This window comes from Dermacentor silvarum, chromosome 3 (genome assembly GCF_013339745.2).
Source record: "Dermacentor silvarum isolate Dsil-2018 chromosome 3, BIME_Dsil_1.4, whole genome shotgun sequence".
In the NCBI taxonomy this organism is placed as follows: Eukaryota; Metazoa; Arthropoda; class Arachnida; order Ixodida; family Ixodidae; genus Dermacentor; species Dermacentor silvarum.
This window is the reverse complement of record NC_051156.1, coordinates 192,487,004-192,514,335: the sequence shown is the minus strand read 5'-3', so window position 1 is coordinate 192,514,335 and position 27,332 is coordinate 192,487,004. Positions and strand designations below refer to the sequence as shown.

General features: G+C 47.2%; 1 protein-coding gene across 1 annotated transcript; it reads right to left on the bottom strand.

Annotated features, from left to right (window-relative positions):
• Positions 1–6,398: 6,398 nt before the first annotated feature.
• On the bottom strand, positions 6,399–27,029 carry LOC119446364 (zinc finger protein 62 homolog). The gene is made up of 2 exons (XM_037710776.2): positions 23,578–27,029; positions 6,399–11,080 (listed from the first exon to the last, which is right to left on the bottom strand). Exons 1-2 carry the CDS (start codon positions 26,596–26,598, stop codon positions 10,358–10,360), a joined length of 3,744 nt encoding a protein of 1,247 aa, XP_037566704.1. The 5' UTR covers positions 26,599–27,029; the 3' UTR covers positions 6,399–10,357.
• Between the last annotated feature and the right edge of the window lie 303 nt (positions 27,030–27,332).

Genomic DNA, 27,332 nt, shown 5'->3' with positions numbered 1-27,332 from the left:
TTTTTTAAATGTTAAAGTGAGGAAACACGGATGAGGTAGCCGCCGCTGGTGCTTCTAATGCACTTGTCCTCCTATTGTCAGGATTTGCCGAAATAAAGGGAAAGTATAAAGTAAAAGCCGTGCAAGTCCGCGCCAACAATAGTGCCGTAAGCTTTTAGCCACAACAAAAGTGAAAATGTGTAGGCAACGCAAGAGAATCCTCAAATTATGTGGGTAACAGAGCTCTGGTGATGACATTCTAGGGGCGGGGGGGGGGGGGGGGTTAGGCTATGGATTTTCCGGGGGGGCTCAGCCCCCCCCCCCCCCCCCCCCGCCCCCGTAGTCGGCGCCTATGCGTGATATAGTCGATACACGTGCCTTGGGCGTAGCAGATTAACGCACCTGCGCACTCCGCTCGCATATTGCCAGTGCACAATGAATGGTCATCCACGATTGCTTGTACAAGTTCACCGTTGAAGTCCGTCTATCCGTCCATCTCTTGAAGGCATCCATTGAACACACAATAACTGGTACATTGTGAGTAACTGGTACCCACCCAGCCAGATGTGGTTCATACTCTCACAGGATAGCTGACTCCACTGAGTATCGTTGTGCCACAGGAGGCCAACACCGCCACCCCCTCGAGCCGCGCACGTTCTCGGTTGCCCCGCTCCATTTTGGGTGTGTCAGAGGTCGGTCGAGGTCACGCAGGTGTGTCTCTGCTACACCGCATGGCGACATGCCTTCTTCGTCGAGCACCCTGTATAGCTCTTTCCATTTTGCCAGCCACCTGCCACCATTAATGTTGAGAAAGCCCACGACGGCCATATTCCCCACGTGCGACTTGCTTTTCCTGTAGTGCGAACCCACTGTCTGCCACCATGGAACGTATACATGACCATTCGGTAGGCGGCCAGAGTGTACACTACACTCATTGTGGACGGCAGCGTCGTTTGTGGGTGTGCAACAGCCTCGTAGCATTCCTGACGTGTGTTCTGAACCTGCGTGTGCGCTTTCACCACCCCGTCGAGAACTCCACGGGGCGTGCCTCCCTGAGCATGCAGGGCGGATTATTGTGGATGTTCGTGCACCATGTGGTGCTGGACCCTGTAGGCTACCATGTGAGCAAAGTCAAGTGCAGCAGGCTGAGTTCCCATCAGCTGGGGTATATATGGAGGCTGGATGTCGCACTGTGCCATGGCGGCGCCATCTAGGAGCTCGCACTACTTCGTCCGCAGCAGTGGAAGGTACAGGGGAGCCTGCAAGTTATTGGCCGCTGTTGACGACGGGGCCGTGACGATGAGAGGGCACCGGAGGAGATGGCCTCAGGTTGCGCATGCATTGCGCTGCCTGACAGCTGCTTGGACGGTCGCATCTGCGCCTCCAAGGGGAGGTCGGGTACCCCCCCAAAAATGGTGCAGGAAGCCAGCTTGCCTCTTTCAAACCCTATAACTCTGGTTGTATTCAAAGGGGCATTGCATTCTTTGCCAGCATGAATAAAGCGTTTGATTTCACTTTGCACGCACATTGAATAAACTCAAACACGTGTTTCAGCATTCCTTCAATGGATATAGATTCCGAGTGGGCACGTTGGATCTGCTGCATTCTTTTTAATGCAAAATGGCTCGAGCACTACCCATACAGGCGTGGCCCGAACCATTTTGACCTATCATCATCAGCCTATATTTATGTCCACTGCAGGACGAAAGCCTCTCCCTGCGATCTCCAATTACCCCTGTCTTGCGCTAGCTGTTTCTAAAACATGCGCTTGCAAATTTCCTAACTTCATCACCCCACCTAGTTTTTTCCCGTCCTCGACTGCGCTTTCCTTCTCTTGGTATCCATTCTGTAACTCGAGATCTAATGGTCAACCGGTTATCCATCCTACGCATTACACGGCCTGCCCAGCTCCATTTCTTCCGCTTAATGTCAACTAGAATATCAGGTATACCCGTTTGCTCTCTGATCCACACCACTCTCTTCCCGTCTCTTAACGTTAGGCCTAACTTTATGTTCCATCGCTCTTTGTGCGGTCCTTAACTTGTTCTCGAGCTTCTTTGTTAACCTTCAAGTTCCTGCCCCATATGTTAGCACCGGTAGAATGCAATGATTGTACACGTTTCTTTACAACGACAGTGGTACCCTGTCAAAAAAAAAAAAAAAAAGCGCTGTTGACTCCAATTGGGAAATTTACAATCGGCACCAATGGGAAAATTTCTAATCGTAAATGAGTACATAATTGGACCAATTAGACCAGCTGGAAAGTGACCGATTGGTTTTTGTTGGAGTGACCAATTCTACACAATAGGTACCAATTGGTTGGAATGACCAATAGCACCGACGGGCAATACCGATATATATATATATATATATATATATATATATATATATTCAATTCAACTTAACATGACAGGCGTGTCCGTCAATTGTGCATGTGAAACAGGCTTAACAGCGACCTTGCCCTTTGCTTTGTCTGGCACGACCAGGTCTTGGTGTCTTTCCTTTAACTCTCCCTCCTTTTTTTCTTTTTTTGCATGTTCAACTTAACATGACAGGCGTGTCCGTCAATTGTGCATGTGAAACAGGCTTAACAGCGACCTTGCCCTCTGCTTTGTCTGGCACGACCAGGTCTTGGGGTCTTTCCTTTAACTCTCCAACTTTTTTTTTTTTTCATGTTCAACTTTGTTATATATCTCGCTATCTCTCCTTTCTCACCTTTTTTTGGCGCCTCCTTTCTCTACCTGAAGATATAAAAAGACTGTTGCAAGATTTTCCTGTATCCCTTGAAAAAGGTCGGTCCACCGACCGAAACTGTTGGGAAAATAATAAACCTAAGATAACCGCGAAGTTGTGCTTCTGATTTTCCTAAATACGCTTGGCCCATTGAAAAATCCAGTTACTACTATATATATATATATATATATATATATATATATATATATATATATATATATATATCCTCCTGACATCCTGGTTGGATTTAGGTTCACAGATTTTCCTGGAACTTTCAAGATATATGATGTGTAGACAACAAAGATAAAAAGTGGCACTTATTATTTCAGTAATGTCCATGGTTTTAGTATGGCATGATGTCCAATATATTGGACACTGGAACTCTATCAGGTAAATTGTGAAGTAGTGGGCTTGCAGCAACGCAAGCTACTTTACAGAAGAAAATTGTTACCAATGCTCGAAAAACCATTAATAATCAACATTTTACAAATATCAAATAAAATACGAAGTGGGTCCTAATTTCTGGCCCTAAAGGGGCGCAGAAGAGCTCGGATCAGCGATAGTGTCATCGTTGCTGTCCGACAAGTCGAGGTCTGACGAGCTGCTTTGGAGTATCTGCTCCGCCGTGTCATCCGACACGCGAGGCCTGTCTCCTGAACGAAAAAAAAAAAAAAAAAAAAAAAAGAGGAACTTTATCCATGCACGTCATAAAAGAAAGTTTTGGTACAGTGGCCTTGGTAAACTCTGCGGAAAAGCTGGGGAAGGGCGAAGCAGTGATTCGCCGGTGTTTTCCTTGTGCTTATCTTGTTTTATCCTGTGTTTATCTTGTGTTAAAGCAATCCATATCACCATACGTTTTGACACCTGTGCTAAGGCACAACTGGCGGGAAACCGCCACGCACATGGAGGCAAAAGCGACACGCACATTTAGCCAAAGCCTTTGCTGCGCGTGGCCACGACGACATGCGAACAAATTACAAGATTTTAATGGACTTTCACGAGTTTCTGCTAATTAATGCGCTTAATGCTAGATAATTCTCAAGCATGTCAGTTTATTTTGAACTGGTTTTGATTAATTCTGCACTTGCTCAACGCGAATCGGTCTTCGCCGTCGTCGTGGTGCAGCAGGTCTTATCAGCGTTTCGTAAGTTTGCTTACCCGCCGCGGTGGCTCAGTTAGCTAAGGCGTTGTGCTGCCGAGCACGAGGTCGCGGCATATCGAATCCCAGCGGTGGCGGCATGTCGATGGAGGCGAAATGCAAAAACACCCGTGTGCTTGCGTTATAGGGCACGTTAAAGAACCCCAGGTGGTCCACTACGGCGTGCCTCATAATCAGAACTGGTTTTGGCACGTAAAACCCCAGAAAGAGCTTAATTGCTTGCTCATGATTTCGTAGCTCGTCGCTGCACGCGAGTGGACGCTTAGCTACAAAAATAGCAAAGGCTTCCCGTTGGTTGGCATACAGCACCGAGCATTGCACGAAATCGGTGGCGAAGCTTGTAGCTTCCGATTACTTTTTAATGGATTGAGGTAACATTAGGCCAGAGCATGGCCTCGCGACGGTAACGCACGTTTTCATAGAGTGCCGAGCAGACGAAGCAACCGGTGGAGGATGGCAAAGTAGAAGTGGTACGCATGCGCAGTTTGCACTCGTCAAAAGAAGGCAGACCAGCTTCGTTTCCCGGGAGATGTACGCGTCGCGACGTCATCCCGTAGAAAGTGGTCACATGGGAGAAGGACATCGCGACGTTTCTGCACTTGCTCTGGCTCGCTCGGTAGTCTTGTTCTGCTGCATCGGGCTGCGTATGCTGCTGCTCTTCTGCTATAGAGCGAGCGAGCCGGAGCGAGTGCCAGAACGTCGCGAAGTCCTGCTCCCACGTGACCACCCTTTGAGTCGAGTCGTACAATTCTGTAATTGCACCTAATAGTACAACTAAAGCAGACAAAATTTATATATAATACATGGCTCTTAAACAAACCACTAAATTGTGAATAGAACATTTACAATACCCTTGAAAACAATGTGAAAACTTCACATATGTAAATTGACATATCAAATTTATTTGTCCGTTTTGGATGATCTAATGGATACATTTACAGAACCGCGATATCTGTTCTTGGTGCAGTTCTACGGATTCGTAAACTTCATGCTTCTTTTTTTTTTTTTCAATGTTACCAATTTTCGAATATCTCTTTTAAAGACTTCAGACTATAAACCTAATTTCCGCTTCCAACAGTCACTAGAATTTAACTTTCTCTCTCAAATACAACAAATTTCATTAAAATCGGCCCAGTGGTTATCTCAGAAAAGTGTTTCTGCATTTTACATGTATTTGAATAGGTGGAATTGGAGTTGGGCCCGAGCTAAAAATGACAAGTCGAAAATGTTAGTTCGTTACATGATCCTCATCAGTCGTCACCGTCCACCACAGCACTACAGAAATGCAGGAAGGGAAATTGTGAGCTACAGGGCCGCGGCACAACGCGTCGTTCGATATATTTATTAATCAATAATGTCAACGCAATCGGGGATCACAACAACAGGGAAATTTTTTGAAGTGCAAGTAAATCTTGTACAAGTTAGGTGGAATACAAAATGTTGGGAATTGTACAATGTACCAAACCTAACAGACGTGTTCTTATACGTCGTAGTGAATGTGGTGGCAGATGGAGTTCGATATGTACATGCAAACCTCCTAGTAGCATCTTGATGAGGGCTAGTTGGTTCATACTTAGAAGTGAGGTTTACCAGCGCGAATGAAACAAGGACACGAAGAAACAAATACCACAGACAAGCGCTGACTGGCAAGTACTTATGGCGATGAGGTAACTGCGCTGTTAAACCTTAGTTCAAACTTCCTACTTTTAAAGGAGATATTTAAGGCGCTTTAGTAGGGCTGCTATGTAATGTAATGTATACACGCATCCTCTCCTATTATTCATCACTATGGGCCCCTCAGGCGCCAACTACTTCTACTACAGAACGAATTACAAGCATTCAGTTCATCAGTGAGCAGATTTCATCGAGAAATCTCTACATAAATGTCAGCTATGAGAACATCAATTATTTCACACCTAGCACGCATGGTAAGCAACCATCCAGGCAGTCAGAAAAGTATACCTGGCGTAAAACGTCAAAATAATGAAAGAAGTCAGCCCATTACACAAAGGCTTTGTGACACCATGAGCAACCATCCAAAAATCTATCTTCCAGTTCGTTTTACTAAGCACTTTACACATATTATTTAAATCTGCGGTGCAGGTTCAATCAGAAGTACTTCAAGATTTACGCAACACATTGTAAATATTATATTCATTGGTGCTTTTGCTTTTGATGCACCATCTTGAGGTGCACAATTGGCCACACAGCAGCTGAAGGGGATACTTTCACTCCCCTTCCCCTGTGCAGAGTAGCAGGCTAGAGCAGACCAGCTCATGCCAACGTCTCTACCTTTCCTGTAAGTAAAATCATTCTCTCTTTCAAGGTGCTTATTTCCCATTTTTGTTGGAGATGATAATTCGCAATATCTGAGTAAGAGGTAAACCAGCTGGTCCATGAGGTGCTTGCCGATTACCCTTTTCTGGCAAATATTCAAGGATGGACAAGACCTGCAAGTAACACACATACTTCTAAAAAGGTAATGCCATTGATTCTACAAACACATTTGAAGCAACAGAGCCCCCAGTAAGTGGCTTTAGAAAGTTTTAATTTCAAAGTTCTCATACACCCGGATAATAAAGTAACGCGTGTTTGTGAACGGGATGATCTGGATGAACACAAAATATGCTGTCTGCATGTTTGAACTAAGAACAAGTACAATAACTTTCTCGCACCAAATGGATGCCCTCGGTAAAAAAACAGCTGGCTCCTTGCCACAAAGTCAAAAGCACACGTAAAACAAGCACGAACTATACAGCAAAAAACACCGTCTTTGCGTTGGTGAAAATGTAAACTCACTGTCCATAATAAAGGCATGTGACTCCTGGAATCCCCATTTTTTTAGGTGTTGCACATACGCTCGATCCAAAAATTTAGTCCTCATGGGCATTCTTAATCACTGTGCTACTCACAAATAATGTCTGCTACAGCCAGCATATCCTCCCTAGACCCGAACACAACTATGGCACATAATCGCTCTTCAAGGTAGCTTTTATCGACTACTGTTATGTTATGAATTTGAAAAAACAATCTTCAAATTTTAAATAACATGGTTAGATGCCAAAATCTACGTCTCCGTGTCTCCACTATTTCCTCATCTTCGCTACGGTAAAAACTGCATTTCATTGCTTAATTAAACAGAGAGATGATGGAACTACGTGTAGTACAATGCCGTGTTGCTCCCACGTCCAGTATTTTCACGCAATTTCAGTGATTTCGAAACACACCTCAACGTTGCTTTTGGCCGTCTGGGACAACACAGAGGTATAGATCAATTTAGTATCAAATTTCTCGAAAGCGGATGACAAGAATGTGAGTAAACCACTTCTTTACAGTTAGACATGCACTGTGCTTCATACCCAGAATGAATATGTTGCATAATCACTTCCAAGTAAATTTCGAAAGAAACTTGAAGGCAATGTGCAATGTATTTGTACAAGCGGTCTTAGGAGGATATGGCTACAGCTCACCCATTAGATTATGCCATTCACTGATAACTTGCTCAAGTTTTACAAACACTTTATGGCGACAGGGCACAGGTGGAAACGCGAATTCTGGCTTTGTTTTTATTATGGCAGCTCAATGTCCGTGGCATCAGTCAAGAGCAAAACACATACATCATGCCACTTGAGAGCATTCGGTACAAGTCTAGTGCGCGTAGCGCATGTGCATGCACATACACTATGCACATGCATGTAATTTGATGCACATGATGATCTTCTGTTACTCTTGACCCTCTGCCAGGTGCCAATGGCACAATCAAGTAAGTGACGTTGTAAGTGAAATTTAATATGCCAAATTTGTTGTGATTCAAGAAAAAGAAAGTGAAATTGTAATTATTGTTTAAGAGCAGATTTTCTATATACTGATATGCCTATAAATTATTGTTCTTTTTAAGAAAAAATTGCTGAAAAGCAGCTGCATGAAAGATAAGACTATGCACTTCTGTGAACTGCATCTGCTAGAACATCTAAAGTGGAGATATTCAACGCACTTGATTGTGCCACTTGTGTCTGGCAGTCAAGAAAGTACAGGGAGGTTACAGCACCAGTTCTTAGATGAATACCGTATTTACTCACATAATAAACGCACTTTTTTTCCCGAAAAATATGTCCAACGTTGAGGGGTGCATTTATTATGCGCGGTAAAATTTCGAGCGATTTTATTTCTGCGGCCACCTCTAAAAAAGTCGCAGTTTCGCCCGAAAGGCGAACCATCGATTGCGATAGCAAATGCGTAGACAGCTATATACAAAGTGAGGATAGCAGTTTTATCAGCCGAATAAACTTGCAAACATTTGCCAACTATGTAGGTTAACAAGCATGGTGTCAGCGCGCACAGGCAAACATTGAACACATCACACTCGATGACCGCGGACACTCGCTGTCAAAACGCTGCCGTGAGCAAGCGCAGCAGCAACAGCGAGCGAAGTGACCTTCGTGCCGTGTATAGCATTAAAGCAAACTGAGCAACGAGAACGGAGCGCGCACAAAGGTATAAGCCGCCATCGCACCTAGACTCGGCCCCCGACGCCAGATCACTTTGAACATAGTTTCTCACTATATTACCTAGAGGGAAATCTGGCGCTGCTGCGCAGTTGTATGCATGGGAATGCCGGTATATTGTGAATTCGGATTGGCATCGTTCTCGGAGAGCCAGGTCGCCTTAAAGACGTGAATGGCTAGCACCGTTCCATCTGTCACATTCATTTCCTGCTAAAACACCACGTAAAAAGCTGTTTTGGCTTTATTATTACACATAAACATGTTTTGTTTAATTTTGAGGACTTAATATTGGATGTACATTTATATGAAGTGTAAAATATATGAGCTGGCCGCTAAAGTTGCCGGACAGACGACAAGATACTTGCTGGCTGTGGAACAACTAGTCGTCTGTTCTTCCTTTTCTTCGCTTGATTCTGCATTGTAGGTGAGTAAACTTTCTTGAGAGATGTAATAGGGGTGAATGAAAGCCCTTTATGTAGATTTTAATTTAGGAACGCATTATTTGTGTAGCCATATCCACGTTTTAGACGAAGTCTCGTTCAACACCAGCCTACACAAGCCTTGCAGACACATATCCTGTCATTCCCATAACAGCACAGCACCCTTTAGGAAACTCCCATAGATGGTGGCGCCAGATTGCCCTCTAGGTATTATAGTGAGAAACTCTATGACTTTCAAGATAGGGTGTGCGGCCACGCAATGCGCAGTTGCTACGCCGCGCCTCTCCCCCCGGCGTCATGCACGTGACAGAATACGTCGCATTTCCTCACCGCTTTCCTCCCTCGAACACGGGATTGAGCCGCAAACGTCAGCGCCGACAGCAAAAATGCGCATGGAGTGTCGACATGATAGCTACCGCCATAAATGTAGGTGACACACGGTACGGTTCGGCGTCCAATACGGCGTACCCACTGGACGCCACATCGGACGTTGAATCGTGCCGTGTCTCTCCTACTTCACGGCAGCAAGTTCAGGGTGCGATCATTATCTGAGGAAAAGAAAAAAAACACTTCTTGATTGGAAAAGTGGGGGGTGCGTTCATTATGTGAGTAAACACAGTAAACACTTCTTCTGTTTGGTTTGACATCCTAATTAAACCAGCATTTCTTATAAACCTTCCTACTGTACACTTCAGTACAAAAGAAAAAGTACAGGTCGCAGTTTGGGGCAAGCATAATGCTTGATGCTAAGTTTAAGAATTCAATTTGGCATGCTCAGCAACCACTGCAACTCAATAAATTCAAGCATTTCGGAACAGTTATATTGGTGTAGGCATGAAGCCGTGTTGATATTCACACATCCAAACATGGTTGTACCTGAAGACATGAATGAGCTCTACAAGCTCGTAGTTCACAGTGTGCCATGCATAAAATTTGACATGGGACTGCAACCTCACTGCCTTGTAACTCAGTTACCTTGCCGGAGAAAAAAAATTATGGTGCAATTGCAATTTGTGAGGTTGGTATAATTCAGAACTGCCTTTCATACTCCCCCACAAAACCAAGAAACAAACACAAAATCAAAAGTACTTTAAGGACTTTGTGGTTAACTAATAAAAGCTGGTTGTTGAAATAAAAAGTGAACTTTACCTCTCAGACTACAATGAAACAAAGAGGTGTGCTATACTCTAATGCTTTCAGTGACCATCCAAACATATGTACAATTTCTACTTGCACTCAAGCAAGGCATAACATACAGTAAAAACTCTGTACAAACAAAATGTACACAGCTTTACAAGCCACATCTTGCAACTCATTCAGAAGTCTGTCAGTTTCTGTTAAACAAACAACAGGCACTTCAACAGTGCTTTTTCGCAAACACGCACACTGTCTGAATGGTGTGATGAGTTTGATGGAGTCCCTAACAAACTCCTATGATGTGTCTCTTCAAGCACATACACTGCTGAAAAGAAAGATGTTAAAGGTTTGATGGGGCCCCTGGCAAACACATGTGACGTACTATCTCCACAAGCACACGTTGCTCAGAAGAAAGACGTGAGCAGCTTAATGGGGTCCTCGACAACCATGGCTGTTTCCGTGGCAGTCACCACCTCCTGCTCCACATACACTTCGCCTATCTCTGGATTATGTTCTTCTACGAACACGATCGGCGCCATGTGAAGCTGCTGCGTCTGCAGATGTTGTAGCTGCGGCTCCTCTGCCCTCTTCGTCGGCGCGCGAGGTGCCTTTGGCTTGTCTACTCCTCCTGCCTTGCCGCGAGCGGAGAGGGGCAAGGTAGGCTTAGGCACGGCTTTGTGCGCGTGCTGAAGGTGCTGCTTGAGCTTCGTGTTGTTGACGACGCCCTTGCCACAGAGCAGACAGTGCAGCTTGAAGTCTTTTGTGTGCACGCTAACAATGTGGTCCTTGAGTGTCTGGTGGATGGTGAAGGCCTTGCTGCAGTGTGGGCACTCAAACGGCCGCTCACCCGTGTGGGTGCGAAGATGCGTCTGCAGTGCACAGTTGTGCTTGAAGGCCTTGCCGCAGAAGTGGCACTCGAAGTTCCTTTCAGCGTTGGTGATCCGCTTGCCAGCAACGCCAGAGTGTCGGCACAGCTTGTGCGCCCGCAGCTCGGTGGTGGTCTTGAACCGCACGGGGCACTGGTCGCAGCCGTGTGGGTAACGCAGCGAGCGCAGCACCTGCAGAGAAGGGCTTTTTGCCACCTCAGGGTGCATGTGGGTCACGTGGATGCCCATGGCTCGCACAGTCTGCAAAAGCAAGGAATGAAAACGGTTTAAGAAGCGGCACACATTCAGATTCCTGGGTCCACTTTTGTGACAGCTCTGCCACAAAGCATTAAAACATTTAGGCAATGCTGTTGTTATGTGTGCAGTTTCTGGTGCTAGTACAGGATGCATCTTTGATGAACAAATAGCAGAGCACAACATGAAAATGAGGACCGAGGCAGTGAAGACACCTATGTGCTGTGGGGTCATCTCTGCCTCTGCCCCATTTTTTTGTGACACTAGCTTCAGCTAGAAGGAAAGAATTAGTATCTTGAATTCACATGAAAAAGCAGCTTAACATCACATTAATTAGAAAAGTAAGAAAAACTAAAATCTTCAAGAGTACCACTTTCTGCATTTTCTCTTGAAATATCCAAGGTAACAAGTTCTTACACTGGCAACAAAGTTAAACGTCATCCCAACATGCACTGCAACAAAAGAAATGGTACTACTGACAAGATTTGATGCAATCATAAGGCATGGACAAGCACCCAGTTAGATTTGCATTATCACTTGGTGCCGAACTTGGTACTACTATATGTAAAGAAACCTCTGACATGAAGTAGTAAATCATTCTGGAGCATCCTCAAAATTCAATTTCCATGCATAAGGAGATTGCTTCTACAGTGTACAAAAACCAGCTATTGCATAAAACATACTTAGATTAAAATTTACAAGATTGAGCAGCCAGCCAGCTTTAAAAATCAATGCCTCAACATTATGACATGTTACAGTGACATCATCCATGTGCACCAATACAATGCTGAGTGCTGTATGTATTGGCAATCTATTAAATACTGTTACGATGCGGAAGTCACATGTAAAGATGTATTTACACTATTCACAAGAGAGACAACGGTATATAAACAAGGTGGCTATCGTGACCGAGTCCACCTCTACACGTCAAATCATCTTCTGGCTGGGGCCACTCATGGTTGAGCCGTAACATAACACCCGCCTGTAAAGACACTGTCTCGGCACTAACTATAAGGCACGAGAACTCGCGGCAAAGTAAGGCTCCAGCCGGGACACATTCACAACGGCAGTGGGGCTACGCGAGTCCAGTGGAGCGATCTCATAATTCACATCGCCAACCTGACGCAATATTGTGTAGTGCCTTGTGTAGCGCGGCGTCAGCTCTTCAGACAAGCCAATGCAGCGACATGGTGTCCATAGGAGGACAACGGAACCAGGAGTAAATCGAATGTCCCGATGGCGACTGTTGTACCGGATCTTCTGCACGGCTTGAGACTCAGTGAGCCGGGATCCAGCAACCTGGCGCACCGTGTGAGCCCAGGTGAAGACATCTTGGGCATATTCAGTGGGAGTGCTCGTCGAGGAAGGAAACAGTGTGTCAAAGGGCAGAGTAGGGTGGCGGCTGAACAGAAGGTAAAAGGGTGAAAAGCCAGCAGTCTCGTGTCGGGACGAATTATAGGAGAAGGTCACGAAGGGTAACATGCTGTCCCAATCACTGTGGTCATCAGAAACATACATAGGCAGCATTTCTGTCAACGTGCGATTAAGCCGTTCCATGAGTCCGTTTGACTGCGGGTGGTAGGCGGTGGAAAGCTTGAGCTCGGCAGAACAGGAGCAAAGGAGGTCTTCAACAACTCGGGACAAGAAGGTGCAGCCGCGATCAGTGAGGAGCTGCCGGGGTGTGCCGTGATGGAGGATGACGCCATGTAAAAGGAAATCCGCCAGCTCAGTTGAACAGCTTGTGGGCAAAGCTCGCGTGATCGGGTATCGGGTCGCGTAATCAGTCACGACAACGACCCACTTATTCCCAGATTTCGACGTCGGAAAATTTAGATGCTGGATGCCAGCGGCACTGACGAGATGACCAAGAACGGTAATTTGACGATGTCCAAAGTGGCACTTGGATGAGTTCAATTGCAGGCCGGCGCATCGGAAAACAGCAAGAATGGCCCATAAACGTGTTAGATGACTCGTGAAAGTTGGGGAAAAAACTATCACATCGTCTAGATAATACAGACATGTGGACCATTTATAGCCACGAAGTAAGGAGTCAATCATTCTTTTGAAGGTTGCCGAGGCATTACAAAGGCTGAACTGCATAACTTTGAATTGGTAGAGGCTGTCAGGTGTGACGACGGCACTTTCTCAGAGTCCATGTCATCTACCGAGATTTGCCAATAGCCTGATCGAAGGTCTATGGATGAAAAGTACTTGGCTCAGTGCAAACAGCCTAAAGCATCATCGATACGGGGCAAAGGGTAGACATCCTTGCGCGTAATTTTCTTGAAGTGTCGGTGATCGACACAAAAGCGCTAACTGCAGTCCTTCTTCACAAGGAGAACAGGGGACGCCCCCGGACTGCAAGATGGCTTGAGGATGCCTTTAGTAAACATCTTATCGACTTCTCGTATCACTTGTCATTCAGCATGTGAAACGCGATACAGCTGGCGGCGTATCAGATTGGTGTCTCCGGTGCAAATACAATGGGTGACCACTGATGTCTGGGCGAAAGGGCAGCCGTCAAGGTAAAAAATGTCGCAGTAAGTTTCCATGAGACGACGGAGGTCAGCAGCTTGCGCAGGAAGAAGGTCATGTGCAATCATCTTGCTAAGATCATCTGTGACAAGGGCGACGGAATTGCGCCGTCAAAAGCCAATACCTCGCTGTCGTTGATAGGCAAAATGTTGTACAAAGACATGCCTCTCGGAGCAATTTGATGTGAGCAGTTAAGATTAAGGAGAGGGAACGAAGTCCAATTGCCTGTGATAGTGAGGACGGTATGGGGAACGGCCAAATTCTTTTCAAGCAGTATGTCAGCGGTGGGACATAGCACATAGACGCTATCAGGAACAGATGGAAACGACAATACAGTGACATACGTAGTGGCTTGAGGCGACAGGCGGATGTCCTCGGGACAGCACAACTGTGGTGGCGTCACTGGTGGACTAAAACAACCGTGGGGCCGTTCAAGCTGAATGACACTAGACGCGCAGTCAAAAAGCCGAATGGGACAATAAAAAGTCTAAGCCAAGTATAACGTCATAGGGGCATTGTTCTAAAATGGCAAACAATACAGTGGTTAGGCGCCCCGCGATGCCAATGCGAGCAGAGCACATACCAAACACAACAGGCATACCTCCGCTGGGGACGCGGAGGGTGGATGCGTGGTGCAGCAGGTGTGACAACTTTGTCCAGGCGTCAGGCACTAATCACGGATACGAGGTGCGACACAAAAGAAACGAGACTAAGTGCGTAGCTTGAAAAAAGAGTGGAGTTGGCAACAACTGTTTTGCTGACGTCATCCCACACAGCTCCTCTATTCATGTGGCCAGTTTCGACTCAACCGGTCACGCCAGTTGGGAGTGCTGCATCATTGAGTGAACACGTGCAACTGCATTCTGCCGGGAAAATGTCTGATGTAAAAACCGAACAGCGAATCAACACCAAGTTTCTTGGGAAACTTAAGAAATCAGCCACGCTTCAAATGTTAACCGAGGCTTATGGAGATGAAACTTTGTCTCGTGCACGTGTGTTTGAATGGCATAAGCGTTTTTAGGGGTAAGGGACAGTGTGGAAGATGATGAACGTGCTGGGAGCCCAAGGTCAGCGATTACAGACCAAAACATTGCCAAAGTTCGTGATGTGATCCATGGTGACCAAAGATTAAGTGTTCACGCAGTGGCGGAGTTGGTTAACTTGGATAGGGAAGCTGTTCGACGCATTTGAACGGACTAATTACACATGAAGATTTGTGCGAAGGTTGTTACAAAAGTTCCGTCCGATGACCAAAAACAGTGCCGTAAAGACGTGTGTGTGGACATGTTAGAACGCACTGCAAACGAGCCAAATTTGTTAGAATCTGTTGCAGCATGCGATGAGACATGGATTTTTACCTATGACCCAGAAAGTAAGCGTCAGTCAATGCAGTGGAAGTCTCCAGGATCCCGAAGACCCCAAAAAGCACGCATGTAAAAATAAAATTCAAGGCAATGTTAATTGTCTTCTTCGACATTATTGGAATTATAACGATTGAGTGGGTTCCCAGTGGTCAGACTGTTAATCCACACTACTACATTGAAGTACTAAAAAGACTTCGTGAAAAAATTAGGGAAAAAAAGGCCACAGTTGTGGAGTGATGGATGGCTGTTGCACCAGGACAATGCACCTGCTCACACGGCCCTATCTGTCAAGCAGTTTCTGACCAGCAAAAACATTACTGTGATGGTGCATCCTTCTTATTCACCTGATTTGGCTCCATGCGACTTTTTTTTATTTCCTAAAGTTAAATCTTGCTTAAAGGGAACCCATTTTGCCTCAGTTGAAGAGGTTCAGGCAAAAACGGAGAATCTCCTGAAGGGCCTTCAAAAAACCTCGTTCCAGAACTGTTACCAGCAATGGCAGCACCGAATGCAGAAGTGTGTGAATGCTGAAGGGGACTAGTTTGAAGGTGATAATGTCACGGAGAACTGATTCTGTAAGTACAATAATTTATTAGACCAGTCAAATTTTTTTTGTGTCACGCCTCGTATGTGCGCCCCAGTGTCAATGAAAGCTGGGACACTGATGCCATCGACTACAACGTCCATCAAGTTCTGTTAGGTTGGCAAAGTGATCAGAGGGTTTTGTGGTCGAGTTGTCAATGCAGCGTCACCTCCAGGAGCTGCATCGCTTAGTTTTCCGGAGACTGACGTCAGGGCTGCAAAGGGGACGGTGGATGACAAGCCTGCGGTGCTACGGACGATGGTCGACGAGCTGGTGGCGAACACGACTGGTGACGTCGGAATGACAAGGGACTGTTCCAAGGGGCACGAGCGTCATTGTTTGGCTGTTCAGCTTTAAATGGCAGCTGGTAACGACGCTGGCTCTGTTTGGGGCAATAATAACTGGCGAATGGCAGTCGTCGAGGGGAGGAGCCAGTGCGGTTATTACAATGGCAAATAACATGACTGATATACTGGCAGGCAAAACATATTGGCCAATCGTCTGCGGTTCGCCACTCGGCTGGATTTCGGTAGCGTGCAGGATACCGCTGACCAGTGGATGGACAAGGAGCATTGGACAGTTGTGGAGCGGCAATGGCACATACAGAATGAACTCAGAGATTAGCGAGTTCTTCACGGATTATTACCTGCTCAAATGGCACTGTAGGCAAGTTGTTCGGCTCACTGAGCTGGGAAAAAAGGGCTGCAGGAGCCATGGCTTCAAGTTCTCGCCACACTATTCACATCAGGTCGTTTGATGATGATGGTCACAGCATTCCTAGCCTGTCGTCACAATAGGATGACGCAGCTGTGTTCGGCAGACATGCCAACGGCTTTGCAATGCGGCGGCTCTTGGCCTGCTCAAAGCATTGATACTCTGTTATGATGTGCTGTACTGTTTCATAATTTTTGCACATGAGCAGGTTCAAAGCATCGTCAGCGATTCCCCCTTCAGTACATGCCCAACCTTGTCTGACTAAGCCATATCACTGTCGGCCTTACGGCACAGAGCCAGCACGTTCTGTGGACGTCTGCACGCAGGTGGCTAGCTCTTTTTAGCGGCGCTCTTCCACCCGGCGAAATGGCCGAACAAGTCCCTCAGCTTCTGCTTGCACGTGTCCAGTCATTAAGTTCTTCCTTGTGGTTATCATACCACACCTTTCGCCATGCCTTGCAGGCAGAACACCAGGTTAGCTAACATAATCATCGGAACCCATTTGTTGCGGGCACTTGCTCATACGTGGCGATCCAGTTTTCCACGTCGAGGTGGTCAGTGCCGCAGAACGTTCCTGGATCTGGCAGCTGAGTCAGGACAACCGTCGGGGTTGTAGGCATTGATGTGGGCCGCGCCATTTCGGGTCCTGTGTCGTCCATCATGTTGCCCAGTGACGACCACTGCGGAGCTCCGTCATTGTCTCTCGTGGGTACCCAGCACTTCTCACCAATTTGTTACGATCCGGAAGTCACATATAAACATGTATTTACACTATTTACAAGAGAGACCATGATACACAAACAAGATGGCTGTTGTTATGTAGACAAATTGCTGTTTGTCACGTGCCACAATGGAATGCAAGAACCACGCTAGGAGCATAGTTGGAGGACCGTTCCCACGCGATGCTGAAAGCTGCTAATCATCCCGAAACGAGCTCCCTCGTCAAGCAAGAAGCGCCACAAAGGGAAGAGAGAGTTGACGCTCCGGGGCAGGCAGAGACAGAGACGACGCAAAGTGGTCACCCTTACTGGGAAGTAGCGGAGAAAACCTGTTCGGAGAAAATGATCCTCTCCCTCCCGTTCCTGCAGCCAGACTTTCTCTCCCTCATCGCCTTTGCGCCCGCTAGAATTTTTGCGGTGTCGCCCACCTATAGTCCACTTGTGCTTCTTGATTGGATATCGTCTAGGTGGGTTGTGACCAGTGTGTGATTGGCTACTGCCATGAGGGAAGGTTTTCAATAGAAGTGTTAAAAAGACGGTGTGAAGAAGAAAAGGGTGCGATGGGCCATGGAAACAAGGCTCATCCAGACGTTCGGAACTTTTACTATTTTACCTATTCGATCATGTGAATAAGTTGTACAAGTGCCAGTAAACCTGTTTGTTTTCGTTTTCCCAACTTCCCGACCATCAGATTTATTCAACCCGAAGCCTACACCACGCTACCAAATGGAGCCGGGTTCGAGACAACACCTAGCGCCGCAACAACTGGCAATCAGTGGTGACATCTGAACCTACAAGCGGCAACAACGTTGGCCAGCGAGAGAGCAGCTGTCTCGAGACATTGATCACGTGTGGGTGAGTGCTTGGCTTTTCCTTTGATGTGAACCAGGTTCTAAAAGAGGGTTAGATCTTAGAACTGCTAGATAACTTTGCTGAAACCCTAGAAGTTAGGTAAAGACAGGAGCAGGTGGCAAAAAGGCTAGAGCGCGAGATTGAGCTCTGCAAATTAGAACTTGAGTAATAGGTCGGGCAATTGTCCTCAGTAAGTGGTACCTCTTCTCAACAAGGAAGCAGAGTTCAAAATGTCTAGGTACATGCAGCCATATGTGGTATCAGGGGATATCTGTCTGTATCTTGCAAATTTTTAAAGAACGTGCGACAAACTGTCGTTTGAGCGAGACACATAGTCTCAAAGGCTACTGACAGTTCTGCCCTGTGATGCAGCAGAGGTTGTTGCCCAGCTCAGCGAGGAGGATGCGGACAACTATGAGAAGCTTAAGGCTTGCCTTCTGAGAAAGTACAGACTTAGCGCAGAAGCATTTAGACAAAGATTTCGGGGCGTCAAGTAGTCGAGGGACGAGAGCTATCCTGAGTTTCTGTACAATTTAAGAGTAAACTTAACCGAATGGTTAAAAGGCACCGAGTCCTACAGTGACAGGGACGCTGTAGTGGAGTGGATCCTGTTAGAGCAGTTTTACAACTGTCTCCCAGAGCAGGAAAGGAATTGGGCACAGGACCGGGGCAACGTGCCTTCTGCGATGAAAGCGGCCAAACTCGTCGAGGAGTATGCATCGCGCCGACAGCTTATCAACAGCCTAGGAGTTGATAGGCCCTACAATTCCAAAACAAGTGCGAATAACCGTTATGTGAAGCACCCTTTGAGCCCTCGAGTTGAGGGAAAAAAAGGTCCCTTCAGGTAAAAATGAAAGAAAGGACTACAGTGTACTCAGTGAAAAAGCGAACAGCGTTTAGTGCCCAAAAGGCAAAGAACGCTTTTGAGACTAGGAAGCTGATCACTTGCTATAAATGCAATGAACCGGGTCACATAGTGGTAAACTGCAATAAGGAAAGGGTTGAATTTTCGTATGTCAATGACTGCGAAGAAAACATCAAGTTGTTGGAGCCCTACATGCATGACCTGGTAGTAAATGGGAAACCGCGCACTGCACGACTCGGCAGCAACAATGAATGTTGTCCATCCATCTTATGTGTCACCATCCGATTACTCAGGCCAATGTGCATGGATCCGCCAAGTGGTCGAAGAACAGAGCGTGTGCTAGCCAATCGCGACAATGGTCATCGAGGGTCCTTTCGATAGGCTAATAACCGAAGCCGACGTTTCGGGAAAGCTTCCTAAATGCTACCCATACTTGTTCTCGAACAGATCAGATATGAAATTGCGAGAGAAGGGCATTATTTTGGGTGACCGGGTTGTACAAGCATTAACCCGTTCAAAGGTGCAAGAATTGGCAATTCAACTCACTTCCGAGAGTTACACTACGGAGGAAACATGCGATAAGACTGTGGCGGAAGCGGATGGACGCAGTGCATACCACCGCGATAACGAGACGCCCGAGACCAGTCAGCTGGAGAATCCGACTCGCGAACCGCAGAACGAGGCTGTCCTTGAGAATGCGTTATTGCTGCCAGTGTCAAGTAGTTTCACTACACTCCTACGTGGGAATAGAGAAGAGTTTGCTACTGAGCAGGTGGAGGACCCCACCATTCAGGAGATCAGAGAGCGCCAGAGAATGAGTACTCCCATCAAAGAAGAATATTTCTTTCCAGCTGAGAAGCAGTGTGTTGTATAGCTTATACAAGGATAAGCGCGGAGTGGAGCGAGATCAACTAGTCGTTCCCCAGAAGTATCGTGCAGACTTGTTGTGACTTTCCCATGATAGTTCGTGGTTGTGTCACCTTGGAATCAGGAAAACAAAACAGAGGCTGTTACAAGGGTACTACTGGCCTGGATATTTTAAGGACATAGAGAAATTTGCGCAGTCATGCAACACATGCCAGCGGGTCGGAAAAGCGCAGGATAAGTGGAAAGCACCGATGGTATTAGAACCAATTATTACCGAGCCGTTTCAGCAGTTAGTGATAGATGTAGTTGGGCCACTTCCTGTGACAGAGGCAGGGTACCGGTACATTCTAACTATGTTATGCCCAGCCACGAAGTTTCCAGAGGCGCTTGCGCTACGTAAGGTGACGTCGGAGAGTGTTGTGTATATGCTGTTGTTGATCTTTTCCCGAGTTGGATTCCCTTCCGAGATCCAAAGTAATCAAGGCAGCGTGTTCACAAGTCTCCTCACGACGTCATTTCTAGAGCGATGAGGCATAAAAATAGTGCACAGCTCAATTCAGCATCCACAGAGCAACAGCGTAGAAAGGTGGCATTCCGTTCTCAAGCGCGTCCTTAAAGGACTGTGTTATGAAAACAAGCGCGACTGGGACGCATGCCTACCAGCGGCACTTCTTGCTTTGCGGTTGGTACCACATGAATTTACTGGTTTCAGCTCCGCCGAGTTGATTTACGAAAATTCACTGCGCTCCCCTTTGCGAATGGTGTGGGACACATGGGAAAGACGCTCAGAAGACCCTACCATGGTGGAGTTTGTTTTGAATCTACTGGAGCGTCTGCATAATGCTAAAGAACTTGTGGAGGCCAGCATGAAGTCAGCTCAGGCTCGATCCAAAGTCTACTATGATAGGACCGCCCGTCAGAGGACATTCCGTATTGGTGACAAAGTAATGTTACTAAGAGCCTCAAGGCAAAACAGGCTCGAAGTACAGTCGGAAGGGTCCGCTGAAGTGGTTGCCAAACTGTCTGACACCAACAAGGTAGTGAAAAGCCTAGGGAAACGTAAAGATGTGCGCATTTACCATTGGCAAGCAACCTAATGAAACCTTACGTGCAAAGGGAGGCAGTGGTGAATATGACCCTAAACTCTCCTGAAGAGATGGAGGACAACCTGGTTTGTCTAAGTGGAGGGGGAATAGCGCTCAAGAACTCCTGAAGAGGACTGAGCAGAGAGTGGAACTAAATGAATCCCAGTTGTCTCATCTCAGCGAAATTGTAGCATAGTTTGATGAATGCTTCGTCAACAAACCGCGTAGAACTTATTTGACTGAGCACGATATTGAGTTGATGTCTGAGGAGCCAGTGCAGTCAAAGTGTTATCGATTTTCTCCTAGGCAAAGAGAAATCCTTGACAGAGAAGTGAAGCGCATGCACGAATTAGGAGTAATTAAGCCCTTCGAGAGTGAATACGGTTCACCTATGATTTTGGTGGAAGCTCCGGGTAAAGACCCAGGCCCGTAGTAGACTATCGGAAGTTAAATGCTCTCACCAAGGATCAAGTGTATCGAATTCCAAATATTGAGGAGAGGGGTGAACAGGTGAGTCGAGCAGCTTATGTGACTATGCTAGACCTTACTCGAGGGTACTGGCAAGTACCGTTCACTGAGAGAGCCAGCAGATACGCGTCATTCGTGACACCAACAGACAGCTATCAACCGACAAAGATGAGCTTCGGACTCAAAAATGCTCCCCTTTGTTTTTCACGCCTCATGGATAGGGTTCTAAAGGGTTGTGAAGCATTTGCCGCGCCCTATAGATGACATCGCTGTCTTTTCTGATTCATGGGAAAACCATTCAGTGTGTCTTAGAGCGGTGCTCAGCCATTTGTCTGAAGCTGGACTGACCGAGAGTAAAGGCTGAGAGTAAAGGCCGAGAGTAAACGCTGAGAAGTGTTGCCTCGCAAGGGTGACTGTGGACTATCTAGGTCACCACATAGGTCAAGGTTTTGGGAAACCTAGTGAGGCTAAAATATCAGCAGTAGCCGACTATCCTCGACCGAAAACTAAGACGGACGTTCGGGCATTTTTTGGGCTCACTGGGTATCATAATCATTACATCGGGGATTATTCAACTTTGGCAAGCCCCCTGACTGATGCTCTCCGTGGGACAGAACCGACAAACGTAGTCTGGGATGAAAAGAAGGATGCTGCCTTCTTAAGCCTGAAGGCTGTATAGATTAGCTATGCGGTTATGCGAGCTCCCGATTTTGACAGAGAATTCACGGTCCAGTGTGATGACTAGGTGCCGTTATCTGCCAGAGGGATGACGACGGTAACGAACATCCCGTGCTATATCTGAGCCAAAAATTGAGCTCTTGTGAGATGGCATACTGCGCGTCAGAAAAAGAATGTGCTTGTATTCTGTGGACTATTCAGAAATTGCAATGCTATCTCGGAGGCACCAAATTCACCGCAGAGACGGACCATTGTCCCCTGACCTAGCTGCAAACCGCGACATCAAAGAACAGTCGCCTCCTGAGGTGGAACCTAACTCTACAGCAACATCATTTTGACATACAGTACAAGATGGGCAAATTGAATGGAAACGCGGATGCACTTAGTCACTCTAAGCGGTCCAGGGTTTCTCTTCGCCATTACTCAAAATTGCTAGTTGAGATTTTTTTGTTTGTGCGATTGTGTGTGCAGAGGCGGAATGTAGCACGTCTGGTTTATCAGCATAAGCGAGTCCACATGGTTTTGAGTGTGTGCATTTCGCAAACCGCTACTAAAGAAAGACTGATTACCATCCCTCTTTTGACCTGGTTTGTTCAGAGGGGGCTGAGTGCTTGCTTGCGCGCATGTTTGAGTTTCAGAGACAGATTGAGGAATCTGGTCGGCGACATACCTGACAACATGGCAATCGACAGCGAACTTCTGGCATTCATCTGCAGAAAATTAAGTCGTCTCTCCATGCAGCAGCGGTGACTGCTACCCTCCGAGGAAGCTGTTACGACTGCAGTAGACAAACTGCACGCACCATAATGGAATGCAAGAACCACACTAAGAACATAGTCGGAGGACCGTTCCCACGCGATGCTGAAAGCTGCTAATCATCCCGAAACGAGCTCCCTCATCAAGCAAGAAGCACCACAAAAGGAAGAGAGAGCTGACACTTCGGGGGTCACCCTTAAGCAAAGGGGTCACCCTTACAGGGAAGCAGCGGAGAAAACCTGTTCGGAGGAAAAGATCTTCTCTCCCGTTCCCGCGGCCAGACTTTCTTTCCCTCATCGCCTTTGCGCCCGCTAGAACTTTTGCGGTGTCGCCCACCTATAGTCCGTTTGTGCAAAGGTGCTATGGGCCATGGAAACAAGGCTCATCCAGACGCTCAGAACTTTTACTGTTTTACCTATTCGATCATGTGAATAAGTTGTACAAGTGCTAGTAAACCTGTTTGTTTTCGTTTTCCCAACTTCCGAGCATCGGATTTCTTCAACCCGAAGCCTACACCACGCTACCAAATGGAGCCGGGTTCGAGACAACACCTAGCGCCGCAACACTGTCAAGACCGAGTCCGCCTCTACACGTCAAATCGTCTTCTTCTGACTGGTGCCACTTGGTTGCGCCGTAACAATATATTAGACATTGCAGGATCATTGGGCATGGGCCAAGACTGCAGGAGTGCCAAAATGACATGCTGCAGTTCACTGTGCTTGAAAGCAAAACAGAACACTGTTAACATAACATCAGAATTACGTGCAATATGTTTTTGTGCATATGGGTGTGTGTGTGCCAATAAACTCAGTTTAGCTAGCTAGTTCTTCTTTTTTGCTGCACACAATCGTCAGAGAGGTTATATGGTGTACTAAATAAAATCAACAAAGCATACTTATGCGATCAATGTCATGCATCTTAACAACACTAAGGCAACAGATCATTGTACGATTGTGCAATCTTGCCATAACATTGCTTGGCCTACACAGCACCCATTTGACGAGTTATGCAGCTCACCTTGAAAGTCTTGCTGCACACTTGGCAGACAGACTGGTTCTCCTCGGCATGCTTCTGTTGGTGGTGCTCCAGGTACGCCTTCGACTCGTATAGGTAGCTGCACTTGCTACACTTGAAGCCCTGGTTATTTTCATGGAGACGCAGGTGCCACTCGTAGCGGGAGTCGGAGACAAACACCCGACCACAGTGAGGACAAGGCTTTTGCTTGCCCTTATTGTGCTGCAGAGTTATGTGTCTCTTGAGCTCGTCTTGGACGACAAATGCTTTGTCACACTGTGTGCACTGGAAAGGCATGACTCCCGTGTGGGTTATGGCGTGGGCCTTGCTCCGGTACAGGCTGAAAGTGGCAAAGGTGCAATCTGTTTCCGTACAGCGGTACACCTTGAGTGTGGGGAATGGGTTCTGGCCGTCTGCGAGGCAGGCCGTGTCACCCATGTGCACCACAGCAGTGTGCAGCTGCTTCTTACGCTCGCTGGTGAAGCGTTTGTTACAGTGGTCGCACTTAAAGTTTATGGTTTGCCCGTGAATCAGGGTCTTGTGCTTGCGAAGTGCAAACAGAGACTTGCATGTAAGCGGGCACTGCTCGCAGCTGAATGTGGTTGAAGCGTGGACGTTGAGGCGATGAGCCCTGAGGCTGCCCTTGGATGAGAAGCTGCACCCGCATGTCGGGCATGAAAACGGCCGTATGTTGTTGTGGGAGCTCAGGTGGGACTGCAGGCCCGACTGGCTCCGCATCTCTTTGCCGCACTGCGGACACTTGTAAGTGTGCTTCACTTTCTTGGGCTTATAACCGGGCTGGTGCGTTCGAATGTGGCCCCTGTGCCTGACCTTGTGAATGGAAACCAAGCCACACGTCTCGCACTTGAACTGCGGCACTTCTGGGTGGCACTGTACTACATGCTCGCAGAGCTCCTTGTAGATGGCACCCTTGAAGCTGCAGAGGCCACAATGCCGGTAGATGTCTCCCTTGCACAAATCCTTGTGAGCAGCAAGGTCTGCCTCGGTGAAGAAGGGCTTCCGGCAGCTGGTGCAACGGTGCTGAGCAGTCTGTCCATGCCTCTGCATCATGTGCACTACCAAATTGTGCTGTCGTACAAATGGCAGGTTGCAAAGGTGGCAGATCACTGGGTCACTGTGTGATTTCTCCTCGTGATTCTTCAATGCCACTTCTGTGGTGAAGCTTCGCTTGCACTTTGTGCACTTGTACGGGGTAACACGGTTGTGCACTTTCATGTGCACTTGAAGCACAGACTTGAACTGAAAGGCCCTGTCACAAATCTCACAGCGGAACTTCTGCTCTCCCGTGTGCTTCACCATGTGCTTGTTCAAGCTTGCCTTGTTCTTGTAAACCTTTCTGCATTTAGTACATGCAAAGTATTTGATCGACTCTGTTGCGGCTTTTGAGAGACGACCGACCTGCTGAACAAGGGGCTTCAGCTGCGATCCTGTCAGGGGCAGGCCGCGCTTCTTTAGAGTTTCCGGTCCAGCTGGCACCGGAGGTGTGCCCGGAACAGATGTACCTTCAGACTCATCACTCAAACGGCTTTCTTTATCCGCTTGTTTCTCTTGTGCTGCAGTTGTGTGCTCTTGGAGATGCTTAAGGGCGACAAGCTTATCAAAAGTAACGTGAGAACACTTAAAGCACTTAAAGACTATTTTTGTATTAGGAGGAGGCTTGGTGAGCAGGTCTTTCGATTCTACCAATGACTTTGGCAGCACAATGGGCTTCAAACCCTTCCCTGGCGTTGTTGTCAGTGGCTTTGGTGTAGATGAAGGAGAGACAGACTTCAATTCTGTTACGTTGCTCTCAATAGCTTTCTTCACAACAGCTGTGATATTTTTTGAAGTAAGAGAACCAGCTGCTGAGAGAGGAACTGGGCCAGTTTTAAGGATGACGCGCTTAACATTTGGTGACACAGAGGCAAGCATGTTGAGCACCGTGGGCAAGACTGCTGTTTCAATGGAACCTTTTGCTCCAAAAGCACCTTCACCTCCGGACAGGTTTGATGCACCAGCAGCTGTTGTAATGACAGCCAATTTATCCTTGGTAAGAGAAAACACATTTCCGATACGTGGCTTAGTATTGTTTCTCTGGGGCTTGGCCTTGTCTGGAGAGGTAAGTCCTTCAACCTTTCCTGCCTTAACTGCCTCTGCACCTTTTAGCGTCTTCTGTGGCAAAGGATCCTTTCTCGAGGTATGAATCTTGCAGTGAGCTATTGCAGTCTCCTTGCATGGTGTTATGTGCTGGCAATACAAGCAAGAGTACAGTGCCATCGCTTTAGTACCATTGTTACCCTTGGAGGTGACAGCATCATTTGCACTGATGTTTCTTACTGTACCGGGCTGCGAGGTTACATTCTGGGCAATGTTCAAAGCTCTTGCAATGACAGTTGTGGTGTTCGCAGGTGAAGCTCCGGCTGAGTTCGAAATGACTAGGTGGGTGGAGGTATCATCAATGTCAACAGCACTGGTGGTGGTACTTGTTTGGCCGACAATGTAGGAGTGATCTTCAGTAGTGGCATCTGCTGTCTTCTCAGAAGCATCGTTTGAGCCACCTGTCAGGTCAATTTCGTCGACAGTGCTACTTGTGCGCTCTCCTGCGTCCACCGTGTCAGCAGTCGCGTGGTTGCCGACAACTGTCGCTGGTTCAGGCGAACTCGCACTTTCGGGTGAACACGGGTCAGGCAGAGGCGATGCGGCAGGAGAGGGAAGCTCTGACTCCACTTCGATTTCGCAACCTTGAGTTTGAATCTCCACTACCTCTTCGTCATCGAAGACCACATTTGCATCGCATCGCTCGTCGATGTAACAGAAAGAGCTCGGCCTGCCTTCCGAAAACACGCGAACTTTCTCGCGCGCATATGCTGCGTCAAAGAAAGTCTCACCGCGATTTTCTGAATCAAACCGACCCCTTGCAAAATTAAAGTTTATTCTGCCACCTCTTTCGATGCCCTCTGGAAACACTAAGTCGAGGGACATCGGCTTCATGTCCAAATCGACGTCAACGCAGACAGTGACCATGTTGGCAGCGTGTTTCCACTATAATTCTGCAGATATCTGATCAGCTAATTTCATTACATGTCACTTGCTAGGGTCCCACGGAAGCTCGATACGTTTCGAGGGACGCAAAGGCTCGTCTGCTACATCTTTCAGCGGCGGCAATGCTAGATGATAAACGAGGTTACAGTGGTTGCAGTTGTGCGCGCCGCAAGCTTTAGCCTAACGAAGCGGGAAGCCCGTGCAGTAATCAACCTTTAGTGGGGTTCGTCGGTAGCGCTCGTTCTGTATACTAGGTTGGTAGGGCTGGATTTACCGTGGTGCCACTACGACCGATGCGCACGGAAAGCCGCGCGGAGTAGACCAGCAGCTGAGAGTAGTCGTAGTGCTTGTAGTCGGACGACGCACATACCACCATCACGGAAAGGACATAGGCGTTCCAACCAAAATAAGCAGTAGATGGCAGCCCTAGCACATACGACCTCTGTAAGCGTTCTGGCTACTACAAAGAAAAGAAAAAAATCGAAGGTAATGCACCATCTCACTAAATATATTCCACTAAAATTGTATGCTTACATGTTTTAGTGTAGTTCTAGGATATATAGCTTTGCAGTTTTGGTGAAACAAGATACGCTGGATAGGCCAACGTTACTAAACTGGCGTCATTGCAACTTGTCTTCAAGTCAGTCCCATCGGCGTCGCGAACGCTAGTAGCGAGCGTAGCGCCTCTATGCGTATCTAATAGACGTCATAATGTC